The 24,889-nt window shown below is 49.3% G+C and overlaps 2 protein-coding genes across 2 annotated transcripts; one reads left to right on the forward strand and one right to left on the reverse strand.

The window, feature by feature from the left end:
• The first annotated feature begins 1,900 nt into the window (after nt 1-1,900).
• Nucleotides 1,901-5,130, forward strand: LOC34618891. Its single transcript, XM_026336495.1, has 5 exons — nt 1,901-2,299; nt 2,427-2,798; nt 2,938-3,195; nt 3,449-3,643; nt 4,063-5,130. Exons 1-5 carry the CDS (start codon nt 1,901-1,903, stop codon nt 5,128-5,130), a joined length of 2,292 nt encoding a protein of 763 aa, XP_026192280.1.
• A 7,700-nt stretch (nt 5,131-12,830) lies between these two features.
• Nucleotides 12,831-20,720, reverse strand: LOC34618893 (plectin; the record flags this gene model as incomplete). The annotated part of the gene is made up of 10 exons (XM_026336496.1): nt 12,831-13,220; nt 13,431-13,499; nt 13,690-13,776; nt 13,968-14,096; nt 14,253-15,979; nt 16,139-16,313; nt 17,542-18,132; nt 18,337-20,188; nt 20,340-20,533; nt 20,649-20,720. Coding segments are annotated over 10 exons (5,286 nt in total), but the record flags the coding sequence as incomplete, so codon positions are not given.
• Nucleotides 20,721-24,889: the final 4,169 nt, after the last annotated feature.

Here is a 24,889-nt window from a genome sequence, read left to right on the forward strand (position 1 = left end):
GAAATTTTCCACTGCAACGGGCGAATGTTGAATCCCGCCCACCATTTTTAGCCTTGGGTCGGAGAGGAGCTCCTCATTGTAGACCAGGAATGCGGGAGAGCAACTGACCGACGAGCGTACTGTCCTGTTATATACCTGCTCAGCATCAGAACGACACTAGATCTACGAACCAAAGTATTTGTCCACAGACAAGCTCTCCTTTGTCAGGAGCATAGGGATGATGCGCTCCGCATGTCCACACGCTTCAGGATGATTCGCAGTCGTCATAATATGGTCACTGTGTGGATGGGTCGTGAAGCCATGTCAGACGGCATGAGCAAACTTCGGGTTTCTGCCCGTAATGCTACTCTTGAGTGATCTAGGCTCATACCAGAAACGAGTTAAAATAGTCTGATCAACCCTTTGGGCTGTTACAGAGATCGTGCAAGCTGGGAAATGAGCATATCCGCTGGGTTTGTCAAATAAGACGTAGACAAGATTCTTACCCTTGACCCCCAGCAGTCCAACATCCACGTTTCTCATCAGATCAGTTCCAGTCCAATCAGGAGTATGAATGCCTTTAATTAGGCATTTTATAAGGGGCAATTAGCTGTAGCTTCAACAAATGCTCGATAGAAGTTCATTGTAAATCCTTCCCAAAGGCTCTTTCTTTACTCTATTCCTGCCCCTGGGGTTCGGGGAGGACCAGTAGCTAGGCTGCAAGTTGTTGAGCCTTTCAAGTTCACCTAATGCTCACGGCTAGCTGGACAAAGCATCGAGTAGATATGCACACATCATTGATTCTTTTTGTATTGAAGTAACGCTGCACTGGAATAAATACGAGATGCCAACAAAAAAATAAGCGTTTATTCTTTCTACTTATTCCTTGTTGAAGACATCTGATTTAATAAAATGTGCAATAGTTGAACTCAGCCCACATGGGTAGATCCTTGATGTTTGGTCTAGCATATTTCGCAGGGCCTTTGCATCATTTGCAGTTGCCTGGTGTACAGGAAGACCTAATGTTGGCCAGATCAAGCTGTTCCGTATTTGATGGCTTCCAGCTGACCCTTCAATGAATCACGCGTGTTTTACGAGATGCCGAGATACCTGTCGCACTTCGGCATTTTTGCACGTAAGGCTGCCAAGAGAATCAGTGAGAAGACATGAATAGCTAGAAAGAATAAAATCGTATGCACAAGTTCCGGCTCAACAAAAGGTTACACTCACCAACATGGTAGGCGGGTGCCGGGTGCGGCTGCCGTTCGCAGATGCTACGAAGTTTGCAGGGATTTGTTTGAAACTGAAAAATATCTTCAAATCGGAAGACGTGCAAACACACTATGCCATTTAAAAACAAGGAGGAACAATTATAGCTGCAATATATCACAGAACAATATGCAGTCTTTGTAACCTGCATTGTACAATTGTCTATCTGAATGTCCGATGGTCAGACGGGTCACTAATCCTAAGGCTGCCCACGCAGCAGCAATGTAGGATACCAGTTTCAAAGGTGTTGGGATTGCTTTAAGCTTGTATGAATATCACATATAGCTGGTATTTCATACACTCACGTTAAATTGGGCGACTTCGGAGGTTGCAGGTTTGTGGCAAGGCGCTGGCCCTTGGGGGCGACGAACTCAGGCAACACAGGGGCAAAGGCGGGGTAACCTCTCTTCAAAGTCACCGAATGCTCTCTTTAAGTATTAAAGACAGCTAAGTACTTCCCAAAGTGCCATTGTATTGAGTATTTCAGTACTTGGTATTCAGTACACTGCGCTTCTCAGCGCCAGGTAAAGACCCAGGGAAGTGGCAGTCCACGCGACCTGCCGCCACCGCACCGGGAGCTTGTTGGATTTTTTGGTTGGGTTTCTCTCAGTTTGGTTGTATTTTTTCAGTAGGTCCATACCTCTGCGTCGTAATGAGGAGTTTCAGGTATATTCTGTGCTCTTTTGCGGCGTGTATGCTGCCCATCTTCTGCGGCGATGTCGCAAACGGGAGTGCAGTGCTGGGCAGTTTACTGCGTCCTTTTGACACCCTCAGTCTACATTCAGCGTTACACCCCTCGAGCTTGCTTAGTGGGGATCGTCGAGTGCCCGGAGCTGAAGTGCGTTCTTTCCTCCCGAAACCCGGAGACGTGAGTCTTTTGGACGCAACAAATACCGTAGAACTGCTTTCAACAATCAGACAGCAACGCTCTTCACTACCAGATCATATTCAACCAAGGTCTACCAGCTTTTCAGGCAGGAAATTCACCATTGTCTCGGCTCTGTTTGGAGACGACGTGGCGGATCAGAAGCTGAGAGAAGGTTTTGGCCCGGTGAGCAAAACACACACTGCCCCTCAAAAAGGATCTTGCATAATTAGAGGCTCACAAGAGTAATCACGTCAGAGTACTACGCTGACACTCCCTAGAAGCGAGTATCTTTTCTTGTCCCTCTTCTCAGCCTGGGACAACCCACTTGGAGCAAGATACTCTGAAGCGGCGGACTACCACAACGGAGTGGAAAGCGACAGATCCACGGCTCCGCAGCGTAAATGAGGCTTTAGGGCTACACGGCTATCCACCGCTGCCGTATGTGCCTGCTTTCCTTAAAGAAAAGGCCAATGCATCCCTCGGATCAGACCCTTTAGAGCAGCTGCTTGAGCACATCAACAGTGGGAAGGGTCTCCCGGAGACCGTCATTAACGAATTCACTTCAGATGACTATAACTCGATCCGCACCACTTGGCGCCTTCCTTCCACAGTCTTACCCTCACCAAATAAGGGCCTCGCCAACAGTCCGTGGCCAATCCCCCACCGGAACAGCTCTGCGCAGGTATGTCGAGCATGCTGGTATCAAGGGGTGCCCTGGCTGTGATATGTGCACATATTGGATAGTCAAGGCCCAGATTCCGTTTGGCTAAAATGCATCATGAAAAAAGGAAATGCGAAAACTATTGCTATTGTTTCCGTAGGCTAGCACCACCCTGGCAGGTCCTGATGGGAGCCATCGTCTGAGTCACAACTTTTTGAATCAGGCTATGGTAATATCAAATCCAATAACGCTATTCTATACGCCAGACGAAAAATATCTCTGGGGTAGCAGCTGGACTACCATTTTCAAAGTAGCACGCACAAAGACCTCACTGTCAATTGTGGGCTTTGTGCCAAAGTCAGTAGAGACCATCCTAGGAGACAAATTCCACGGAGCCTATGCGCTCCTCACACAAGAAGTAAGTGGGCAAATTTAAGCATGGTCAATGTCAGAATAAAAGCACTCAGGTTAATAGCTCACAAAGGAAAGAGGGAGCATGTGCAAAAGAATGGAGAGGATCTTACTGGCTCATGTGCTAATGCATAGGTTGCTCTGATTACCGAAAGCCACTAGGAGGGCTCTTCGTAATCCTTGTACTAGGACTGTGGCATAGCGGCAATGCGAAAAGATTGCTTTACTGTCAAACGATTTTAGCTGCTGTTTCTGCGCAGGAGGTTTTCGTCGTTTCGACTGGCAAACGTTTGGAAGCATACTACGACGTGCCAGGCTCCAATGGACAAAAAATCATGGTACACCCCGAGGCTTTTACCCTGAAAGAGGGACTCCAAAATCTTGGAGCAGAAGCACCTCGGTCTCAAGAAGTTTTCCGTGCCCTGTGCATGACTCACGACGGCCACATTGCTTGGGTAACCAAGGCACTTGGCATATCTGAACTGCACGTACCCCCGCTTACATGGCTACCGCGTGTGCCCAACCTATTGAGAACGTCTGGAATTCTCCTAATATTATAAAATACCGGTATCATCGAATTAAATGGCGTAAACAATGCTTATACAAGCTCATGGACCAAAATGGTTTTGTGCACTTTTCCAGAAAAGGAATATGGAATGTTTGGGTCAAAGGTTACTTTACGTGATTTTGCTGGTGTTTTACGCATAAGTCTCGACGCGATTGAGAGCACTACTGTCGCCATGCCAGTTGAACGCATGCGCAGTTACACACTAAAGCATCTTGTGCTCATATCATCTAATACAGCTAAATTATAGTAGTTTGAGTGTGTCTAAGCTATTAAGTGCGGCACCCTTTCTCTATCGTTATCGTACAGGTCACCAACGTTGGTCGTATGGGCATTTTGAGCCGCGACGTGAAGAATGGCGGTTTCCGCAATGCTTTGGCCACTCTGATGTTAGGCTCGGCAAAACAAGCGAGATCGCCTGCAAAGACAGATAAGACAATAACCCCTGATGGTATATCAGGTTCATCCGATGTCCCTGAAGTTGAAGCAGAGGATCTCGACGTGTCAAACAATATTGCGTGCGATAACAAGGGTGGAATATATGTGGTATCTTCCAAATACATGCACAAGGCCGTATGGGATGGAGAGAAGCTTACTGTGTCATGGGAAGAACCATACGATCTTGAACCTGCATTGGGAGGGACAGCCCCCGTGCGCCTTGGGGAAGGTTCCGGCAGTACTCCAACCCTCATGGGCACGGAAGATCGTCAATTTGTGGTCATCACGGACAGCTCAAAGCTGATGAACCTGGTAGTACTGGATGCACAAACGGGAAAGGTACATGCCAGGCATCCAGTTACCTTCGGAGATCCAGCAGCTAAAGAAACTTCGAGTGAGCAGTCCGTGCTAGTTCATGGTTGGCGCATGGCCGTTGTTAACAATCAGCCCACTGAGGAGGCAAAGATGTCTACCAGCTTCTTGCAGTACCTTGGAAGCCCCAATAGCTTTCTATCAGGACTGAAGTCAGCGGGAATTCAGTTGCCTCTACTTAATGAAACAATTGCCTCGGCTCTTCCAGTCATTGTGGGGGATGCGCCCAAGGGCGTAGAGCAATTCGAGTTTGACCCAGACACCAAAGTAATTCGCACCACCTGGGTTAACAAGAAAATCTCCATTCCTAATGGCATTCCAACTATGAGTGCAAAGTCACAGCTGATGTATGGCGTGGGCAAGCGCTGCCCTCTCGGGGGAGATGCAGCACCCCTTCGAGGCATGTGGACTCTCGAGGCGCTCGACTGGTGGACCGGTAAGAGTAAGTTTCATTACAACATTGGGGCGGGGCCCATGAGCAACTCTGTTTATGCGGCAACGCAAATTGGCCCAAACGAAATTATCACGGGAACTGCAGGGGGTATCGTGCGCATCCTAGAGGATTGAAAGTTCCTTTTATACAGCCTCACAAAGATCAGAAAATGCGAGCAAATCACCGAGCTGGATGTTGTGTCTCTCAATACGCAAGCGAGTTTTGGGAAAGGCTGCTAATATTTCATATTTCAGATGTCTGATTGTCGCTCCAAGTCCTCCGTTGTTTAGCGGTGCCTGGGGCATTAGAATGCGGCACGTATGCTGCAGTGCGCCTTTCGGATGGTACTCTGATAGCACCACCATGCAGTGCCTCATGGACCAAGTGGCCCAGTAATGTGGAAGCACCCCAGATGAACATTGTAAACCAGGTTCCTACAGAGCAGCACTGACGGATTAGATCTAGAAGGGATTTCTAACGAATTTACTAGATTTAATGCGGACGGGATTGCCGTTCCTTGCGAAAGGGATGATACACGACAGAAAGAAGTGGAGCTTCTGCAGCAGGGCCATGACTGCCCAACAAACAGCACTTTCGACGCAAGTAGGATGAAATAGGACGGAATGTTCGCCAATGTTCACTATGAGCTTTTCGCAAGTTTTATGGAAGGGCACGCTACAGTCAGTTTTCCTTCTCTGGTGTTACCAAAACCTTCTCTTTTGATCAGACAGGATTCGGAATTTCTGCCTGTGAGTGGGTAGGCCGGATACTCTCGCTTACAGATACGACGCGGCGCTGCGACGTCGAAATTACACAAGAAACGGGTGGACAGATGGTAGTGGACTGTTCATGCATATGCCTTCCGTGCAGTATAATTCAGCCAACAGCTCAAAGCTGCTTTCTTCCACTTCAGTCTACATTGGCGGCCACTATGAACGAACATCCCTTGGCGAACAGAGGTAATTCAAAAGGCTCGCAAGTACCGTATGCAGTGTGATGAAAACACACTTGTCGGCTAACCGGCTAGGAGATGGGAGCCAAGCCATTCCGCCGCCCCATGACTAGCAGAGGTACAGGTAAACAGACAACGGAGTCGCCAGCTAAGCGTGGCAACTAAAATACCTTAACGCCTTAAAAACAGCCCTCCTCATATGTCAGTAAAAGTCCAATGCTGGTCGCAAATGGTACATCGATTGAAATAGATAGCACAGAAGAACTCTAGAGCAATTCAATTTCATTTTAAAGACTCATACACCACCAAGAGTAATGTCTGCTAACGTCGCTACCAGAGGTCGCGAAAAGTCGTACCTTTGGTAAGTTGCCTTGCTAATCTTGTCTGGAAACAGCATACATGCACCAACGGCGAGCGAGGGGTTGAGCAGGCACATTTCTAGCTGCAGTGAACACGAAGCACTTCATACTAAAAGTTGCACGAAGCGAGCGTATCTGCAATCTTGTACTGCTCAGATCTGGTCGAGATCTTGACGTAGCACACCAGTTGCCCCCAAACACTAGAGAGTTCCTCCCAATGCACCTTTCAAATGTCCGAAGTAATTTCAATAGCGATGTGGTCGCACTTAGCAATATCTGAGGACCAAACGACAGAGCCTCATATTACAACCTCGGGCCTCGATGTGCTCTGAGTTATGGCATTAGACGAGCTCTTGCCTGTAAATGTCGATATGCCGCAAATGACTGCATTTTCAGGTCGTGTGGCTTGAACTCTATATGACACTTCGTGTCCCAGCCACTTACATGCTCTAAATGTTTAAATCAGCCGTGGTTTTTAACGACTTTGGCGTAGACCATGCCTCCTGAGTCCTTTGGATTTTGGTGTGGACACGCCTGAGAAGTATTCCGAGCAAGCATCTTAGCTCACAGAGTGACTAAGGCGCATCGCCTTGACTGCCCGCATCGTTTAGATTTAACCGTGCCACGCTCATTGTATTCCTCCATCTAAAGTTCACACAAGCATATTCGTGGCTTCAGACTCGATGCACATTCTACAGAAAGTTATTGAATCCCTTCTAAAAAGGCTCCCAGTTTTCCCTGCCTATGCACCTCAGTACTCCGATACGAGGGTAGAAAGCATGCGATTTGCTGCACCCTATAAGCACTCTGTGCATTCATGACGAGTTTCCACGAACTACTAGTTTACGGACACAACAGTTTTACTTTTTATATTACTGATTGCGTCGTTCAATGAAGTAGATGTACAAAGAGACAAGGCATTAGTGAAAAGTTCATCGTTCCATTGTCATATCTAACCTGTGCAGTCGCAAATACATACGCATGGCAATCTGTGCTTGATTCACCTAGTAGTCCGCCCCCGAATTCAGAACAAGTGCCCTAATGCTGCGTACCTGTACGCCGAGACCAACTGTGAGCACAACAGCTCAAGTGCTTCTGCACTATCGCCACTCCCAACGCAAGCAAAAACGCGAAGAAGTGCAAGTCGGAAGCGAAATGCTGGCACAAATAGGTAAAGAGATTTGAAAGTGGAAAGGCTTACACACCATGCAACAACGAACGAAGAGTTTAAGCGACACGACCACGGAGACACGCTCGATCACTGTTGTCAAATAACTGCAATACGTGGGCCTCCTGCCATAAGAAAACAGATGGCGAATAAAATACGTATAGCTAGCTGGTTTATATACTTGTTGAATAGTGTCTCTTGGCCTCAAAGGGCGAGGTCTGCATTCAAGCACAGCATGAAGCACAGTTGTTTTAATGCTCGGAAACAGTCACATGAAAGATTTTAGGGCCTGCAAGCCTGGAAGCGCTTTCAAAGAAATATGACTTTACAGAATAGCTTAGCAATAATAACCAAGCCTGCTCGAGCAGTGCCCGTAGATTTAGGCGCAATTCCATGGAGAGAATTTGCTGAGGAAGAAAGGCCACCAAGCACCGCGAGAACTGGAATCCATGGCCACTAGCTTTAACCACCCAGAGCCCTAATTCTTCCGCAGGGCAACAAAGCTTGCAACGGTTACACATTCAGCCAGTGCTCACCACGTTTGCTGAGAAAGTCCCATGTAGTTTGTATTCGGTGACAATTAGTCCTAAAAGTTGCTGACCTTGCTGGGGATTCGTTCAATATTCTCCCTAATAAAGTAGTGCAGATACTGTCCACTCCGGTGAACAACTCAAGGGCTTTGCAAACTCTGCAAACCTTTTGTGAGGTGAATTAGAGCCTGACTGTTGGTCTGGAAAGTGCAGTGACACCCATTTAAACAGTGCCGGCTTCGCTCATTCCCCGGCACACTGCACATGTACCCGTTTCTCGCACTGGATGCTGCTGCTTAGTTTTAGTGAAGCAATAAAAACAGTCAGCAATAAATACATGCTTTGAAAGATTTGTAGCCTCTTGGGTGAAATTGGCACCCTCAACTCTGTCTACAGCATCGATTCTGAATAATAACTAATTCTAACATTGGGACAACACGAGTACAGGAGGAGTTGTTAGGCTGTTGAATGGTGTCCTTGCTGCGGCATCGCCCTCCATTACCCAAATCACCTACTGGTTTCTCAACAGTACAACAGTAGAATGAGGGAGGCACCGAGCCACTCAACAAAACTTCGCTGATATGATGCAGGGCTAAAGAACATTGCAACGTTTTTGCGAATGTGTAAAAGCCACACCTTGATTGCTTCAATTTGTGTCGAATCTGGATCAACGCATGCAGGAAGAACACGAAATCCTAAATCGCAATTGTTCTCACAAATTACAAACACTTGCATGCCTTTACTTGCCACTGCTTGTCCCGCATCGGATGAGGCAAAGGTCATGGGTGTAGTAAGTGCTCTTTGGCGGTGTGAATGAATTCCAAAGTGACGTTTGTGTAGGCAGCTGTTTGGCTTTCCTTAATCGCTCGTAGAACTCCCGACTAATGTGCCGTTGCAGCTCAACCGGAGTATCAACAAGTCCTGACAGCATGCAGTTGTGCCGTGAAAAAACATTTTTGTGCATGAAGTACGGGTGAAGGGGATTAATGAAGTGTCTTTGAAGTCAAATGTCGACTAGACTGGTTTTCCGTCTGAGTTGCCATTATGAAGTATCGGGAAGTTCTACTTCAGAGGGATGCTGCTCAGTGGCGTAGAAGTAACTCCCATGTCCCACGCTACGTCTTTCAAAGACCAAAACCGGACTACGCCCCCCCAATTCTCGTGAATTTCTGCAGTCTCCCTTTGCCTGCTAATCATTCGCCTGCCATTAAAGATTTTTCATGCTGAGGACACCTCTGATATGGCGGAACACATCTTGAAGCTCTGCCGGTGTTTAGCGTAATACGGTGCGCCGCCCGATTGCTAAGCGGCCAGCTTGTCCCATAATCATTGTTTACAACACAAATAGCTGTTTGTTTATGCTTTTGTATACCTGCTCTTTCTCTACTGATCACATACCATAGCATCCTAATAAAGAACTGCATACAGTGCACAACAAGATGAGTATTCACAACTGTCTTCCCTTGCTGCACTATTGAGCCAGTGGTATGAAAGCTGTATCAAGTTATTGGGGTGCCAAACCTACCCTGCTTGAAATATGTGGAATCCGCATTGTCAGGGGAACCACGAGTTGGTTCTTCCTAGCGTGCTGGCGCCCTGAAATCTGCAGCTGGGTATTGTAGACGCATGCACGCCTTCCATGAGATCACCCATGGCATACCTAAGATTACATTGTGGTGCACAAATTCATCACGGAAGTTACGAACCATGCTGCTAAAACACTATTTTGACCAGTCATAGCAGGAAACTGCCAGCCTTCCCAATCTTTACGCTCTCCCGCCCCTCAGCGAGCCCGAGTCTTTAGGACAGCCCGACAAGTGAATTCGCAGAGTGCACTCCCGTCTGTTCATATCACCGATCATCTTCACAATTAACATCGAGTAACCCTGGCAATCTTGGTGATTGCTTTTAACCTGTGTCAGCGCAGTATTGACACGTGGTGGGACTCCATCCCCGCTTCTACTATGAATGTCCCCCTTCATTGCACCGCAGCCTGCGTGGAAGACTTTCCGTTTCCCCGATGCGTCTTTATGCTTACCAAGTAGCGTTTCGCAAACCAGAAGGGCTTCTAGAGAGCCTCCGGATGTGCACTCTGCCGGGGCCATTTGTCCGCCACTCCGAAGCAGCATAGCTCGCTTTCCAGCCCGCTTCCGCTGGGCCCAGTCCCGTTGTTCGTTCTTTCCAATTTTTCGCGCACCCCGATTTTGAATTATGGGACTCAGTTGCTTACGGTATAAGTGGATGATTTGTTGAAGGAGCCCTCTGGGACTGCTCATGAACGCGGATCCCGCCCGGCTTCCTTAGTTTGTCTGGCTTAGGCTGTGGGCTTAGGCCGGTTGACACGGCGCTCTCATCCTTGGGTTCTATCCTTAACCTTGGCTGTCCCGGTTAAGCTCGGGGAGCAAGATACGCACTAGCTTGCTCGCTAAGCCTGAAGGAGATGCTTTACTTGTGAGAACCTAACCGGCCGGTTGTTTCTCTGCTGAGCTGCTGTCCACCTCGACCACAAAAAGTAAACATTTCGAGAATACCTGAGATAAACTATCGACAAAGTGGTTCTTCACCTGCTTTGTGGCTTCTGTTAACCAAAGCCCCATATTTCTCAATATGCGGATTTTATTGACAGGTAATTATCCGTCAGCTCTCTCAGGTCTCCCAACTGCTTTATATTGAGCACATCTCGACATAAACTAATTAGTCCGTGCTTTCGTGGAGAATTGGGGTGTAGTACTGCCTACAAGCAAACAATATCCACTAGGTGAATGAAGCCAGCTTTGAAGTGCGTCTTACCTCGATAAATGTGCCGCGAGAAGCCTGGGATTCTCCTCCTCTGGGATCTACAAAGCAAGACACATCTCCTATCAGCTAGTGGAATTTTTGCTTACCCGCCCATTATTACGGCCTGCACAATATTCTGGCTGGCATGGCGTCACTGATGCATCTAAAGACATTTTAGCGACTTTTGAATCGTGCCGTTCTACCAGCTGTGAAGCTACTGAGTTCACATTGGCTTCCAGGCCAGCCTCGCCGGCCCCAACAGGCATTGCGCCACAGTAAACTTCGATTGCCATGAAGTATCCCGCCTCAGCCAGATGCCGAAGACAGTGAAACCTTTGAGGTACCAAATAACTTGATTAAAATCAGGCAACTGCGATAGGGAGCCATGAGCAGTGCATACAGCCTCTTAACAGCTCACTGACCGTAGCAAGCTGCAAATATCATCTAGCGCATGCGCACTCAACATTGCACCTTGTTCTGCTGCTCTAGCAGCGCTCCGCAATAAAAGCGATGCACGAGCAAAGAAGTCCGATTGTCAATTCTTTCTGCCTTTAAGCTGAATATAGTGTAATAGGAGTTCGATTGTAGCTTAGCTTTGTGCGAATCTTATGCCCCAACTGCTCAGAAGCAATGGAACTCAGTACATGCATTTTCAGACAGAGCTGAGGTATCGAATATCGGAGAATGATCCTGCTACTATGGACATATAAGCTCTTCATGTTGCATCAATGTAAAGCCAACCTAAGGCCTTTTGAGGTGTCGCACTTGTATGCAGTGAATATCTAGCACCGCGAAAAAACAAAGCAACATTGTGTTGTACATGCAAGCAGGTCTATGGGTTCCTTTTATCGCTCTGGCGCACAATAATAAAGTTATGACAATCTGCATCTTTTTAGAACGAGATTCTCAACGGATTACGAAAGGGAAGTAGGATCAAAATGAAAGCATGGTACTGGTAACGTCGCAAGCTGCCATTCGGGAGGCTTTTGACCTAGTGTCGCGGCAAGAATCTTGTAGGGGCACTAGTCAATGATATCACATTCGTATGTGCGAAACCTCCTGGAGAGTGAAAGCTGAGTCAGTATACACTGAGCGAAAGTAAATTTCGTATGTGCAGTGGGCGGTGCGGCAAAAAATACGGGGTGTTTTCGCGGTTGGACACCAGGATCACTAGAAACACATAAGGAGTTTTCTGCTTCAATACCAAAATGAAGAGTATTTTGGCTAGCTTGCGGTTCCTTGAGCCCTCTGGGTATGATTGCTTACATCGTGCATCAGCTATGCAAAGCGCCCTCAATTATATACGTATGAAGATCCGCTGGCACTAATCTAGATGTATGCGCATACGATCGTACACAGAGGCAGCGGTCATAAATGGTTCTCCTCTTGTGGTGGAGGTGTTTCGCCGTACCATTTACCGTAACAATTGAACATCAGTTGCCATCAGGACGCAAAGCTGCCTTCTGGTGGGCTGCAGACATTCTTGGCATCCAAGTTGTTGAAGGGATTTCAAGGATGCAACTAAGTTGCATTATAGACTGATGTTACCGGAGTCACAAAGCAATTCTTAGTTGCGTAAACCAGAGGCTCCGGTAGTAGTTAAGCGAGCCTTGAGATAAGTTCACTACTCCTGTAGTGCCCAACAAAATACCAGAGAGCTTTGTTGCGATTTTTTGGCGGAACGTCATACTGCACCCAATATCAAGGCTGTCCATTGCTACATCTAGATTGCTTGCGAGTGGGCCCTTGTGCGATTCAATGGTAATAACAGCAATTGTTGGAATAGCTAGGCAATACAACACTTTGAAGCGGCTGATGTGCGAATTTTTATGTAAATCCAGATTGCCAAACAAATGAGCTAACTAAGGACGTCCTACTTTGTTGCATGGAGCCCTGTGCTGAATACAAAACTACCTTCTCGCGCATTCCAAGGTAGTACCACGTGCCGACCACCACATATTGTGACTTCCAGCAGTACATAAATTACTGAGCAAGTAACGCTTAATGAGGTATTCAGGGTCTCTGCGTCTGCGTTTTTCCCGTGCCCTCACACCTTGGAGGATGCCTTCACATCCCGTAGAAATGCCGGAGGGTTCGGGGGTAGGCGGCTTACTGGAGTCGCAACGTTCTCTCCGCTATTCGACGGTGCAATGTACATATTAGTCGAGGCCACTTTGGCGCCCTGGGCTGACTGCGAGGTCTCGGCACTCATGTCTACCGGAGACCCAGGCACACCCTGTCCAGCTAGAGGATCCTGGCTCCTAGATTTATGGTAACCAGAAAAACTCTTTGCTGCATTACAGGCTGCATCTATCTGCACCGGCACTAGGTCAGGGACTGGCGTTCCATTGGACGAAGGCTCAATATCAGCTGGGGTGAGAACGACGTTTCTGTCGCAATCCTCAATAACAACCAAACCATGGGGTCCCATCTCAGCCTGAGAGACCCCAAAAGAGCCAGTGCGATTCGAGGGAAGGCATAACACACTAGTTTAAGCTGCTTCACATGTCAGAGACGAAATCATTGCAGAATTCGGGTCGTTGCACTACCTTAGGTGCCCGTAAAGCCCTCTGATAGCATGGCATGCTGCCGGAACAGATACTTGCTTTGAGAGTGAAATACTGTGACAGGAAATAAATCGACGTACCAGTGCGCGCTCCATAAACTGCAATCGTCTGGACAGAAAGTCACTGATGCGCGTCAGGGTTGTGTTACGCTGCACAAGAACAATCGATGCCACCTGATGGAACTACTAGCAGCATATGACGCCAGTTGAGGGAGCATAAAAGCAAGAAAACGCTCAACTTTTGGGGGTGGAGAGCCTTGACGGCGGATGGTCAAGCAGAAAAATGACAGCTACGCCAATCAATTCCACAGTATGTATTCTTATCATGATGCGCACTCACGACAGAGAGCTCTTCATTCCTCTGTTGCACCTTTTGTGTCTTCAGATTCAGATCCTCCCAAGCGGGCGGCATGGAATTGGGCATCTCCTGCATAGTCAGCATTACACTTTTCAGCTCAATGCTGCAACTAATGGCGACTCTCAGTGTTATCCCGGAGCGTCGTCTGGCACCCTAAAGTACGTGTCAACACCTGTTGAGCTCCTTTAAGACAATATCAGAGAAGTGTATACACAGCTTTATGCAGGGTTCCCCAAGCTCGAATTCCAGTAATAGCCTACGTCTCCCGTGGCTTGTGTGCCTGCTTCTCTCATTTCTTGGCGGCGATGTGAGGCCAATGCGGTTGCAACAGCCTCAGCGTGGGATGCCTCAATGGCCTCAGTAGCCGACCGCTGCTTGCGAAGCTGCTCCTGAGCAGTAACAAATGCACTGAACTTTAATTGCACCATATATTGTGGGTGTTTGTACTTGTAGTGCTTGTACACGGAGGCTCGATGGTTCAAAGTAATGGTTCATTCAGGCTTCTCAGTGCCTTGGGATGGCTAAAAATCAGGGAGAGGACTCACTTCCGCCACAACTAAAGACCTTCTCAAGGCGTCTAGCTCTGCAGTGGCAGCAATGAGGTCTGACTCCAGTCTTTGGGCTCGGCGGTTACCTTCTGCGGCCTCTGCACGTGCAGCCTCAAGCTGCTTCACATCTACAGTATCCTGCAGCAGTTGCTGCAGAGCCTGCAGCTCCTCCTCAACACTTCGTAAGCGCAAGTCTTTCTGCTTGCTAGCCTCCTCCTGACGCTCAAGCATAGCATTGACTTCACCTAACCTGTCTCGTTGAGACGCTACCTGCTCGTCCAACTGGTGCTGCAACCGCTGCGAGAGCCGAACTTTCTCAATAACCTGCTGACGCAACTGATGCAACTCGGCTTCCATCGCTGCTTGGCTCTCTGCATCAGGTGTACGTCGCAGCTTCAACAGTTCCTCAATCTGTTGCTCTAAAGCCTTGCTGCGCTGCTCCCATCTTATTGCCTCTGACGTCCTGGACACCATCTGAGCCCTTAAAACTGCCGCCTCCTCTCGTTCTCTGGCGAGAGCCTCCCGTTGAGCCTCAGAGGACTCTAATTGCTGCTGCTCCTCCAATAGCAGCTGTTGCACCTGCTTCAGTTGCTCCACGACTGCAGCATTTGCTGCCACCATTTTACTGCTTTCTTCGTTCCACAGATGCTCAAAGTGGCTTCGCAGTGCCTCTTGCTGTTCCTGGTGCTCCTGCTGCATGCGCTGCTGCATCTGCTGCTGTTCTAGCGCGTGTTGCTCCCGCAGCTGCTGCGTCAACAGTGCGTGCTTCTCTTGCTGTTGCTCCAAAATCTGATCATGCTCCTGCTGCAGCTTCTCGCGATCTTCTAATTCGAGCTGGCGCAGTGCCGCTAGTTGGTGCTGCACATCTTCTTCGTGCTTCTGCTGAAGCATGATCGGCTGCTGCAGCAGCTCTTCACGTGCAGCTTGCAGGAGCCTCTGCTGCGCCAGCAGCTGCTCCTCCAAACCCTTCACCCTTTCATCCAGCTCGGTCTTCTCGTGTGTATGCTGCTGCTGCAAAACGTCGTATTCCTTTTTGAGTACTTCATATTTCTGACTGAATAATTCTTGCTGTCGTTTGGACTCCTGGACCGCAGACGCTGCTTCCTGCAATTGATGCTCAGCCGTCTTGCGCTCCGTCTCAAGGGACGCCGTCGTCTCCTCAAGTTGCTGCTGCACACTCTGCAGCCGCTCCTCCGCAAACGCTGCCGCTTCCTGGAGCCGCCGCTGCAGCACCTGAACCTGTCTGCTGAAGTCCTCGTTCTGCATGCCATATTGTTCCACCAGAAGACGTTTCTCTTCTACTTCCTGCTCCAGCAGCTCCAACTGCTCCTTCGCCGCATATTCCTGCTGTTGCAATCTGCGCAAAAACTGCTCCAGGTCCTCCTGTTGCCGTTGCGCCATGAGCTCGTGTTGTTCCTCCTGCTGGGCCAACTGTTGCTGCAGCGCATCCACTTTCTGCTGCGCACGATCAACTTCCTCTTGATGTGCAGCAGCAATGCACTGCTGCTCCAATGCTAACTTCTGCTTCTCCTGTTCCAGGTGTATCAGGGCCTCCGCATGCTGCGTTGTAAGCTCTTCTAGCTGCGTGGCGTGCCCCCTCTCCTGCTGCTCCAATTTAGCCGCGTGCTGCTCCTGGAGCTGCCCTTGCTTTAACAACAAGCTATTCACCTCCGACTGTAATTTTTCAACCAAAAACTCTCGCGCAAGGAGTTGCCTTTCCAGACCTGCAGCAGCACCGAGACACAAACATTGGCAAGCGCACTTTACGTCGTCGCTAGTCATGAGGCGGGGCAGTGCTACTCCAGCATCTTTCCAGCGAGCTTGCTAGTGCCGCAAAAAGCCCCTTTTTCACCGCCAACACGGCGGAGATAAGCCCATCTTACCCTCTTGCTCCTGCCGCCACTGCGCAGCACCTTCCTGTTGCTGTTCACTTAAGGACAGAGCACTATCCAATGCCTCTTGCTTCTCCTTCAAGGCTGTACTCAGCTTGATCTGTTCTTGTTCGCGCTGCTGCAAGAGCTGCTGCAATTTTTCGCTTGAACGTAGTGCCTCTGCAACCTAGCAGAACAGTAACAACACAACACAAAGCACCAACGCAACAAGAATTCCAATTGCTGGCTACTAGAAGGTCAATTTGCTGCAAGTTTTCTGGGTATTGCACCGTGAGCCTAGCAACGATAGCCAGCCGTGGAGCGGTCTCGAGGTAAATAGATAGCAGTAGCAGCAGCAATTCTGCATGAACATGGAGGGTAACAAGGATGAGGCGGCCACGTGCATGGCGTTCGCAACAGAAGGCCATGTTGGCGGGGAACTTTGCTAAGATGGGCCATTGTTTTTCAAAAGTTCTATGCTGGAATACCTATGTGTATGCAGGCAGATCAATATGCACAGAAACGTCAATTCATAGATCTAAGAAGACAGAACTACGACGGATTTTCACTGACCATGCAAAAGAGATATCAAAATCGACAAGCCTATACCTATCGATTCCGATCCACCCGAGAAATACAGAGGCACAGGCTATTGGCTTGGGAGATTCAATATGTGAAACGCCAGGTTGGCGAGCGAGGGCACATAGCTACGCGTGTACAGGCCAAGCAACAAGATGTCAGATACAAAGAAATAGAGCGCACGAAATTAGTACATGTATGAGAAAATGTAAATGGAGAAACACCTATTACTTTGAGAGTTAAGTGAATGAGAAAAAATAAACGCTGATTCCCAAGTAAAAAAGCACTTTGGGAAATACAGGAAACTCATCCACAAACGGGGACCAATAAACGCGATGACACACACATCTGAATGCGTGCATCACGATGTAAACATGCATGCACGCACAGGTAGTATGAGGGCCATCGCGCATACGTGAGAAGGAGCAGAAATGGACAAATCGATAGTGTCGGACGGGCAATTGCAGGTGACGAATGATGTATTGGTGAAAAAAACTAAGAGCGACTTCACGAAGAGTATACATGTTAGACGGAGCACGAATCCGAGGTCACTGTGAAGCGCACCAATCTACATTTCAGGGAAAGGCATGCGCATCATATGAGGTGCATTTTTAGAGTACGGACCGGTTAAGCAGACACACACCGAAAATGAGCAAAACTGTTGAAGCAGAGCAGCGCATTATGTACATGAGGAGCACTGCGAGCCGGCACAGACCAGGGTGCCCACCAATTGAACTGCCTGCACATAGCTGCCTATGCATATGTGTCTACATCTCTCTAAGTGTCCTCAAAGCTAGCAAAGCTCGGTGCTCTAGGGGGCAAGACTGTCCCCTCACTTGGTTTTGCGCGTCTTTCTGCGCAATTTCTGCTGCCACTCTTGCTGCAGTGGCTGCTGCTTCACGCTCAACTGCTGCCTGCAGCTGCTCCTGGAGCTCCTGCAGCAACAGCGTCTGCTGCTGTGTTTCCTGTTGCAGCTTTTGTAGCTGCTGCTCCGACGCGTGAAGCTGCTGTTGCCAGTGTTCCGATTGCTGCTGCAGGTCTCTTGCTCCCGCGGCATGCTCCTGCTGTAACTGGTCCAACAGCTGGTGATGCTGTTGCAACTCCTGCTGCGTGCTTCCAAGCTGTTCCTGCAACTCTCGTTTCTTCTCCACTGCTAGCACCATCTGTGCTTCAAGATCAGCAGCGCGGGCACAGCTCTCCTCCATCCGCCTGCTGAGGTCATCGTGCATACGCTTTAGGTTGGCTATGCTCTCCTGCTGCTCTATGTGGGCTTCCTGCAGAAGCAGCTGCTGCTGTAGAAACGGCTCCAGAGATCCGTGCTGCTGCTGCAGCTGACTTATAAATTGCACCACGTCCGCATCGAAGTGCATATCTTCCTCTTGAAGTTGCCTATTCCGCTCCATCTGTTCGACCAACATTTGCGTCAGCTGCAAGCAAGACAGAAGCATGTTGAGCAGCAGTGGTGACACTTCTGTGGGGATGGCAGAAGCATCTGCGAAACAGGAGAATGCGAAAGAATACAACAAGAAGAGAACGTATATATAGCCAGACACCTTCCCTGCAGCTGTATGCACGTCTTGAGAGTTCCATCTTATGTTAGGAAACGAGAATACAGAGGAAAGGGGACGTACGGCGGAGACTGCCCCATGTGCTTCCTCGAGAGCTGCTTCTGCATCCGAAATACCGCTGCAGGCTGGAGAGGGCTGCGCCTCGGAGTCTGTCCCCATGGGTGAGGGGCACTCAGCAGCAGCGGCAACGATGGCATCCTGCACAAGCTGTGCCGCTCGTTGTCGATCAACCAGGATTTCCTCACCAGAAAGCAAGTGCTCAATCACCTGCCGTATGTTCGTTGTTAGACACGCATTACGAGATCGCAGAGCCCCCACTTGCTGCTGCAAGGCCGCCAACTGTCTCAAAGTTTCACCGCTGCTCTTCTCGAGATCCTGCACAGCCCGCGCGAAGCCAGGGAGAAAGTCCTCCATAAATACTTCTTGCTGCAGGTTATGCTGATGCTCGCTCCGTGGCAGCAACATCTGCTGCTGCTCATTCCGCTGCAGCAGCTGACGCTGCTTTTCCGCTTCGTCCACATGCTCCTGCTGATCCTCCTGCTGCTGAAGATCTGCTACACACGCGGGTAAATAGCCACACGGCTCCGTGGACGGATGGTGCGAGGCCGCTGTCGCCGATGTTTCCTCTGTACTAAACGACGCCGAGCTGCTAGATTGATCTCTACTGGAGGCAGCTACAGGACATGCTACTGCCATGGTTTCTGCTTGTAAAGCAGGAGTCGCACTACTAACAGCTGCCTGCGAACCCCTGCCTTCCGAGTCATCGATAAGAGGGTCACTAGAATGCAAAGGGGCTCCCATGTTGCATGGACTGCCCAGAGCGTTAGGAGTTTCTAGAATGTGTTCCTGGTCAAGCGGCTGAGCAACTGAGGAGTGCTCCTGCGGCGGCTTCTGCACTTGTTGCAGCGGCTGGAATTGCGTTTCCATCGAATGCCTCCACTCTGCAGGGGCAGCATCCAGAGAACCCGGTCCTGCACCAAAATCCTGGGATCCGATGGTGACTACTGCTCTTTGGCTCGCGTTCCCAGTGCTGTTGAGCTCTCTTTGCCGCATCGGTTCAGCTGCAGCAGAGATTTCTGTCGAGGCTGCGCCTTCTACTGGTGCCGCAGTCAGAGCGGCGGGAAGGCCGTTCGGGCCTTCGGGAAAGTGCACCACGGCTGCTGCGTACACTTTGTATTGCTGATGCTCTGGAGTTGTATCCCCTGAAAGATCTTCGCTCAGTTCAAGATGCTGCTGTTGGAGAGGCTCCGGATCGGTTAGCAAGTACTCGTTGCCCTCTTTCTGCTCTTGTCCTTTTCGGTGTAAGCTGCCTTCCGGCAAATTTCTATCCGCTTCATTTTGGTACTGCACCCCGAGCAACGGCTTCACGCCATTTGTTGAACAAGAGTCCTTTGTGGGTTGGAGCTGTGGCTCCTGCTGCGGTTGCTTCTCCTGCACGCCTAAGTAATAAGAATGCGCACTTGCTTCACCCTTCGGGGGTGAGGGTGCGCCAGTGGAGCACTGGGCAGTTGAATCAGGATTCAGACGCTGCTGCAGCACTTCCGCTGCATCGGAAGATCCCGCTTCTTCAATGGAAGCTTGTTGTTGCTGCTGCCCATGTTTGTCATCCTCCGCCACCATCCAGCCAGGGCTCTCACCCAGCGGAGGCTCCGACACTGCAGCGCGCACCCTGCAGCCTTCTTTGTCAATTGTGCTATCAGCACTTGGAGGAGGAGGAGATGCATCTTCTGCTGCTCCTCCCAGCGAACTCTCTGGTTCTGCCTGAGACCCGCGTGCTAGACTCTGCCGCTGCAGTTGCTGCAGCCTGTAGGGAGGCATCACAAAGGCTAAGGGCTTTTTCCTTCCATCCGTACTGCAGCTGCTCTTCGTTGACAGCCCAGGGGTCGCAGTGTATAAACTGGCAGCGCCACGAGCTCTGCAACAGAGGCAGCCGCAATCACAGGAGTAGTAGGTTTGACAAAGGACACCACGATGTATGCAACGGTGTGGCAAGCTCAGCGTGGGGGTTCCAGCCCTCACGTAAATAGCACAGAGCTCTAGGCTCTTACACTAAGCTCCGAGCTAACCTCATTCGTCTCATGTTCCCCATGGAGGAGGAGATTTTTTCTGGTTGCCCTGTACTATTTGCCGTCGTTTCCGTAGTTGCCGTTGCTGCAGGGGGAGGCGGAGGTGTCTCCAGCTGCTGCACAAGATCTTCCTCGCCTCGAATAAGCCATCTCTTGAGCTCTTTATTGTAGTAAAACTGGTTCTCTTCACCAAGCTGCGAAAAGATACAAACACACCCAGGTCTCTAAAGCTGTACTTGTGGTCGTCTCGAAGCAAACAACTCTAACAAAAAGCACTGTATGGATGACAGTGATGAACAGTTCGCCTACGTGGGCGCGTGTGGCCTTCCCCTCGGTTTCCCCGTCGTCTCCACCTCTCCTAAAAAGACGCCAGATGCCTGTGCGCACGCAGTGTTAAGCAACAAGATGAACGGGCAAGGTCTTGATGAAACTGTAGAATAAGACTTTGCCATCTGAATTTTACAAGGAAACAGTGTTGTGGCACCTGTAGACATTCTGAATGCCTGCGCATTTGTATATTCGTGTATCCTTGGAACGATAATTTTCCCGCGGCAGGACCTCACGCCAGAAGCTGAGGGGCGGATCCCCGCGCAGCCCCCGCTTTACAATGCTCTTCTGTCACGTGCACCTGTTCAAATTGAGCTGGGTAAACTGTTTCTCGGTAATGCAGCAGGAGTACACGCAAGAAGCCCGTTACTGTTGCTCATGCTCCTCCGATGGTGGCGGAAGCCCTGCGTGTCTCCTACAGAAAGTATAGAGACTGTATCAGCAGTTGGGATCCCGGGTAGGACACTAGAGAAACATTAGGAGAGATGGGCAGAACACAACGAAGCCCAGAGACCCCGTTCTGCATGTACCTCAAGCCGTGCGAGCCGAGGAGTTAACGCCGCGTGACGGAAGCAAGCGGCACCCAAAGCGAAAAATAGGATTTTAACTGATATTAAGAAGTCCAACGAAGTCTCACAATTCGAAGAGTGCGTTTGCGTACTCCAATGCTGCAGCTAACACACCCTCGGATTGAATCCATTGCGGCGGCAGCGCCCCCCCACCTGCTAGGGCCGCTAACCGCTGTCTGCTGCCGATTCACCCAGCATTTCCCCTACGCTAAAGGTACATTTGACTAGAGTATATCACAGAAGGGGGAATCTGGCGCTTAGTTTCCCTCGGATCTGTGAAAGACTTTGGACGGCCGGCTAAACCCAAAGAACGGACACTGTATACGTGGGTAGGTCCAACCGAGAAAAATCGCCGATGTTGGCGCTAAATATCAATTTTTTGCTCCTGAAAGAAGTTTAAGGCAGCTTTGCATTAACACTTTGCTTTCGTCGGATACAAACAAAAGGCTAGATGCCGTGTGTCTGGAGGGTAAATGTGAAATAGTGAGAGAAGAAATGCATCGTTCTGCATAACAGATTCATCAAATATACTGCCAACCATGCTTCTATAAGATTTTCATAGTAAAACGCCCTGGAGCAAGAAGACACGTCTCACGGCCTGTGCTAAACTTCAACACTTCCAACTACGCTAGTTATATTTAGCCAAGAATTAGTGAAGAACTGACTAACTAGCGCATCTGTCCTTATGTATTATATAATCCAAAGTGCTAGTAGCTCGATACAATAAGGCGTAACGTTGGGTGTGCAGTTTTAGCACTCTGGCTAAGGTTGCCGTCAGCATACGTGTAACTCGGTGCTCTATGCAAAACTTGAAAGAAAGATATTCGGTGTTCCTCGAAAAAATAACTGTTCCCTTGCCTGGGCCTCCCAGTGTTACTGGCAAGAGGGCACACTGACAGCTAGCATGCGAGTAGCGCGTAGCTATGCCCTCGAAACACTCACAGCTAGTTGCCCATAGCATCTAGCGCATTGCCACACAACAATGTTTCTTTTAGTATCCAGCCACCAATTCCCCGCGACAATTAAGGCATACGAGCCGACAAACCAACTAATCAACTTTTGACTAATTCCAGGCCAATATAACTACTGTAGCAGAGAGCTTTAAAATGTACCATACCATAGTCCATTGCATTGTCGCCCCCCATTCCAAAACGCACCGTATTGTTCTGTACCTGGCTGTCAAGCCCAGCTGCGTTCAGAGCGCTGAAAGTGTTCCCATGTTATCCTCATTTCCCATTCAGGCAGAAACCTCAATGGAACTAAGGAGAACAGCAAACGTGCGCGTGAACCGTAGAAGAAACATACGGGGAGAAAGACGCACTACTGGCCCAGCACGAACGAGGGACCCAAAAGCACCACCAAGGCTGCACGATTGCTCGCTGCCGTCGGAGCGCTAAAATGTGTGAGCCTCCTGCCACAAGAAAGCACAAGACAAGTCAGGAGAGCAAAGGGGATCGAATGGTAAACTTGTTCAGCAGTCCGTCCAGTGCTCATGGAGCGTTTTTGCCTGGTACTACTAAGCGCATGAAGCATAGCCGGCTTTATTGCCATAAAGCGCACAGATAAAATTTCAAGGACAGCATACCTGCGGGTGTGCGCGCAGAAATCTGGTTATAGGGAACACCTCAACAAAAGTAAGTGAAGCCTTCACAGCAATATCCCTAAACGAAGTTGGCTACGTCAGGCATAGCATGCTCTGGGGGGGGGACAATTACCAGGAAACCCAATTAGACCGTCGATGGAGAATAGCCTTGTTAACCACTCAAAGTTGCAGATTCTTCAGCAGGTAAAGATAGCCTCAACTGCTCTTCCGTCAGTTATTTAAGCTGGCGTTCCCCCTTTCCCCCGCCCTTCTTCCATTTATCTAGGAACTTTTGTCTTTTCTATCCTTGGCGTTAAATAATCCCAGAATCCAGCTCTTGTACGACACCACGTATATCCACCTCCTCAACGTAGTCACTTATCTGCACATCACAGTCCATGAATGATTTCAAGACTTTTGAAGTTTTTTTGTGAGACCTGTGCTGATAGTTTAATGGCACCTCCACGTTTTATAGGAACTGAGCAACTAAGAAGTACTGAGCCGTGAGGGGATGGCAAATGGTCTCAGCCACCTGCCCGCAAGTACCTCCGTTTGATCACCCTTAGGCCCACCTCATAAATCCTGCCAACAAGGACAATTCGCCATTCTACAAACACAGCTGAAGCAACTTCTCAGGGTCCCATGTCTGTCTCTCTAGACCATTGCGCATACAGCCGCGTGCACTCTCCAGCTGTTCACTGAAGTCCCCCGCTGCTAGGAGGGGCTGCTGACGCGGGACCACAAGGTCCAGGGTTGGCTCGGAGGGACACTTCTCGGAGTAGACCATGGACGCAAGAAAACGACGGGTAGGAATACAAACAGTTGTATTGTAAGCCACACTGCACGACGGAGAGCAAGTACCTAAAAGCTCAGGGTTTTCAGAGTACAGTCTCAACTACTGCAGAAGAGTGCGATATGTGCGCTGGGTCTGCCCACATGCATCAGGGTGGTTCGCAGGGGTCACATTGTGGGCCTTGTGTAGGCAGGTAATAAGGGCCTTCCAAAATGCCTTAACAACTTCTGATTTCTATGCTGCGGTGCCGGCTTTCCGTTTGTTTGTTGCGCCTGCTTTGCTCACCAAACAGGTTCCTTCCGGTGGGCCCAGTCTCGTCGTTCAATGTCTTTGGCTTTCTGCATGCGCTTGCGCTCTCGGATTATGTAACCCAGTCCTTCACAGTAGACGTAGATGCGTCGTTGAAGAGCAGTTTAGGGATTCCTAAAAGTCCGGCGGCCCCTTTTTGATTCTCGTTTGCCTTAGGCTGTAGGGTTTTTCTAAAAGACCGCCTGACACAGCTCCGATAAGGGTTGGCCCTGAAACCCGACTTGGCACTTCCCTCTTAGCCACGGAAGCATAATGTGCGCGTACTTGCTATTTTTCTGCTTCAATGAGTCTATCGATTGCATTAATCTTACCGTCAAACTTTTTAGTCGCTGATTCGTTCCGCGACCAGCTGACATGACAATTCGAGTAGACCAGATATAGTTCACTGATGAAGCAGTTGTTGCTCGACGTTGTGGCATATATTTGTTGATATACTAATGTATTATCAAAGTTTCCTGCTTGAGGAATCAGGCCATCCAAGTCCTTCTGTTGAGCCTATCTCGGCAAAAACCGACGAGTAAGGGCTCAGGTTAAAGTTTAGCCGTAGTGATCCCTGCAGAAACTGGTTTCTACGCATGAAATATGACACCCTTAAATTGCTCTTTCAAGTTATACAAAGGCCACAGGATCACACATTTTCTTTGAAGGAGTCAAAAAAGTAGGTACCTCTCCAACTGTCTAGGGAAATTTTCGGGTACTTCCCGCCAAAAAGCCGTCATACTTTTATGGTCGGCATCAACGTACTGATGAATCCGCAAAACTAGTTTAGTAGGACCAATCATGCTGTTGGCAGCGGTGTAGCTTCTGGCATCGCATCATTTTAAAGGTAGCGTCTGCCGCCTCAACAAGCGTGCCTCCGTCGACTTCCATCGCCGTAGATTTTCCCCACAAGCTGCTGCCAACAAAAGCTATTTCATTAAATTGCTGAACAACTTGATTGCATCTAGACAACTTTTGGGGGGGGAAATTG

This window comes from Cyclospora cayetanensis, unplaced genomic scaffold (assembly GCF_002999335.1).
Source record: "Cyclospora cayetanensis isolate NF1_C8 unplaced genomic scaffold, CcayRef3 CcayRef3_contig_13, whole genome shotgun sequence".
Taxonomy (NCBI): domain Eukaryota; phylum Apicomplexa; class Conoidasida; order Eucoccidiorida; family Eimeriidae; genus Cyclospora; species Cyclospora cayetanensis.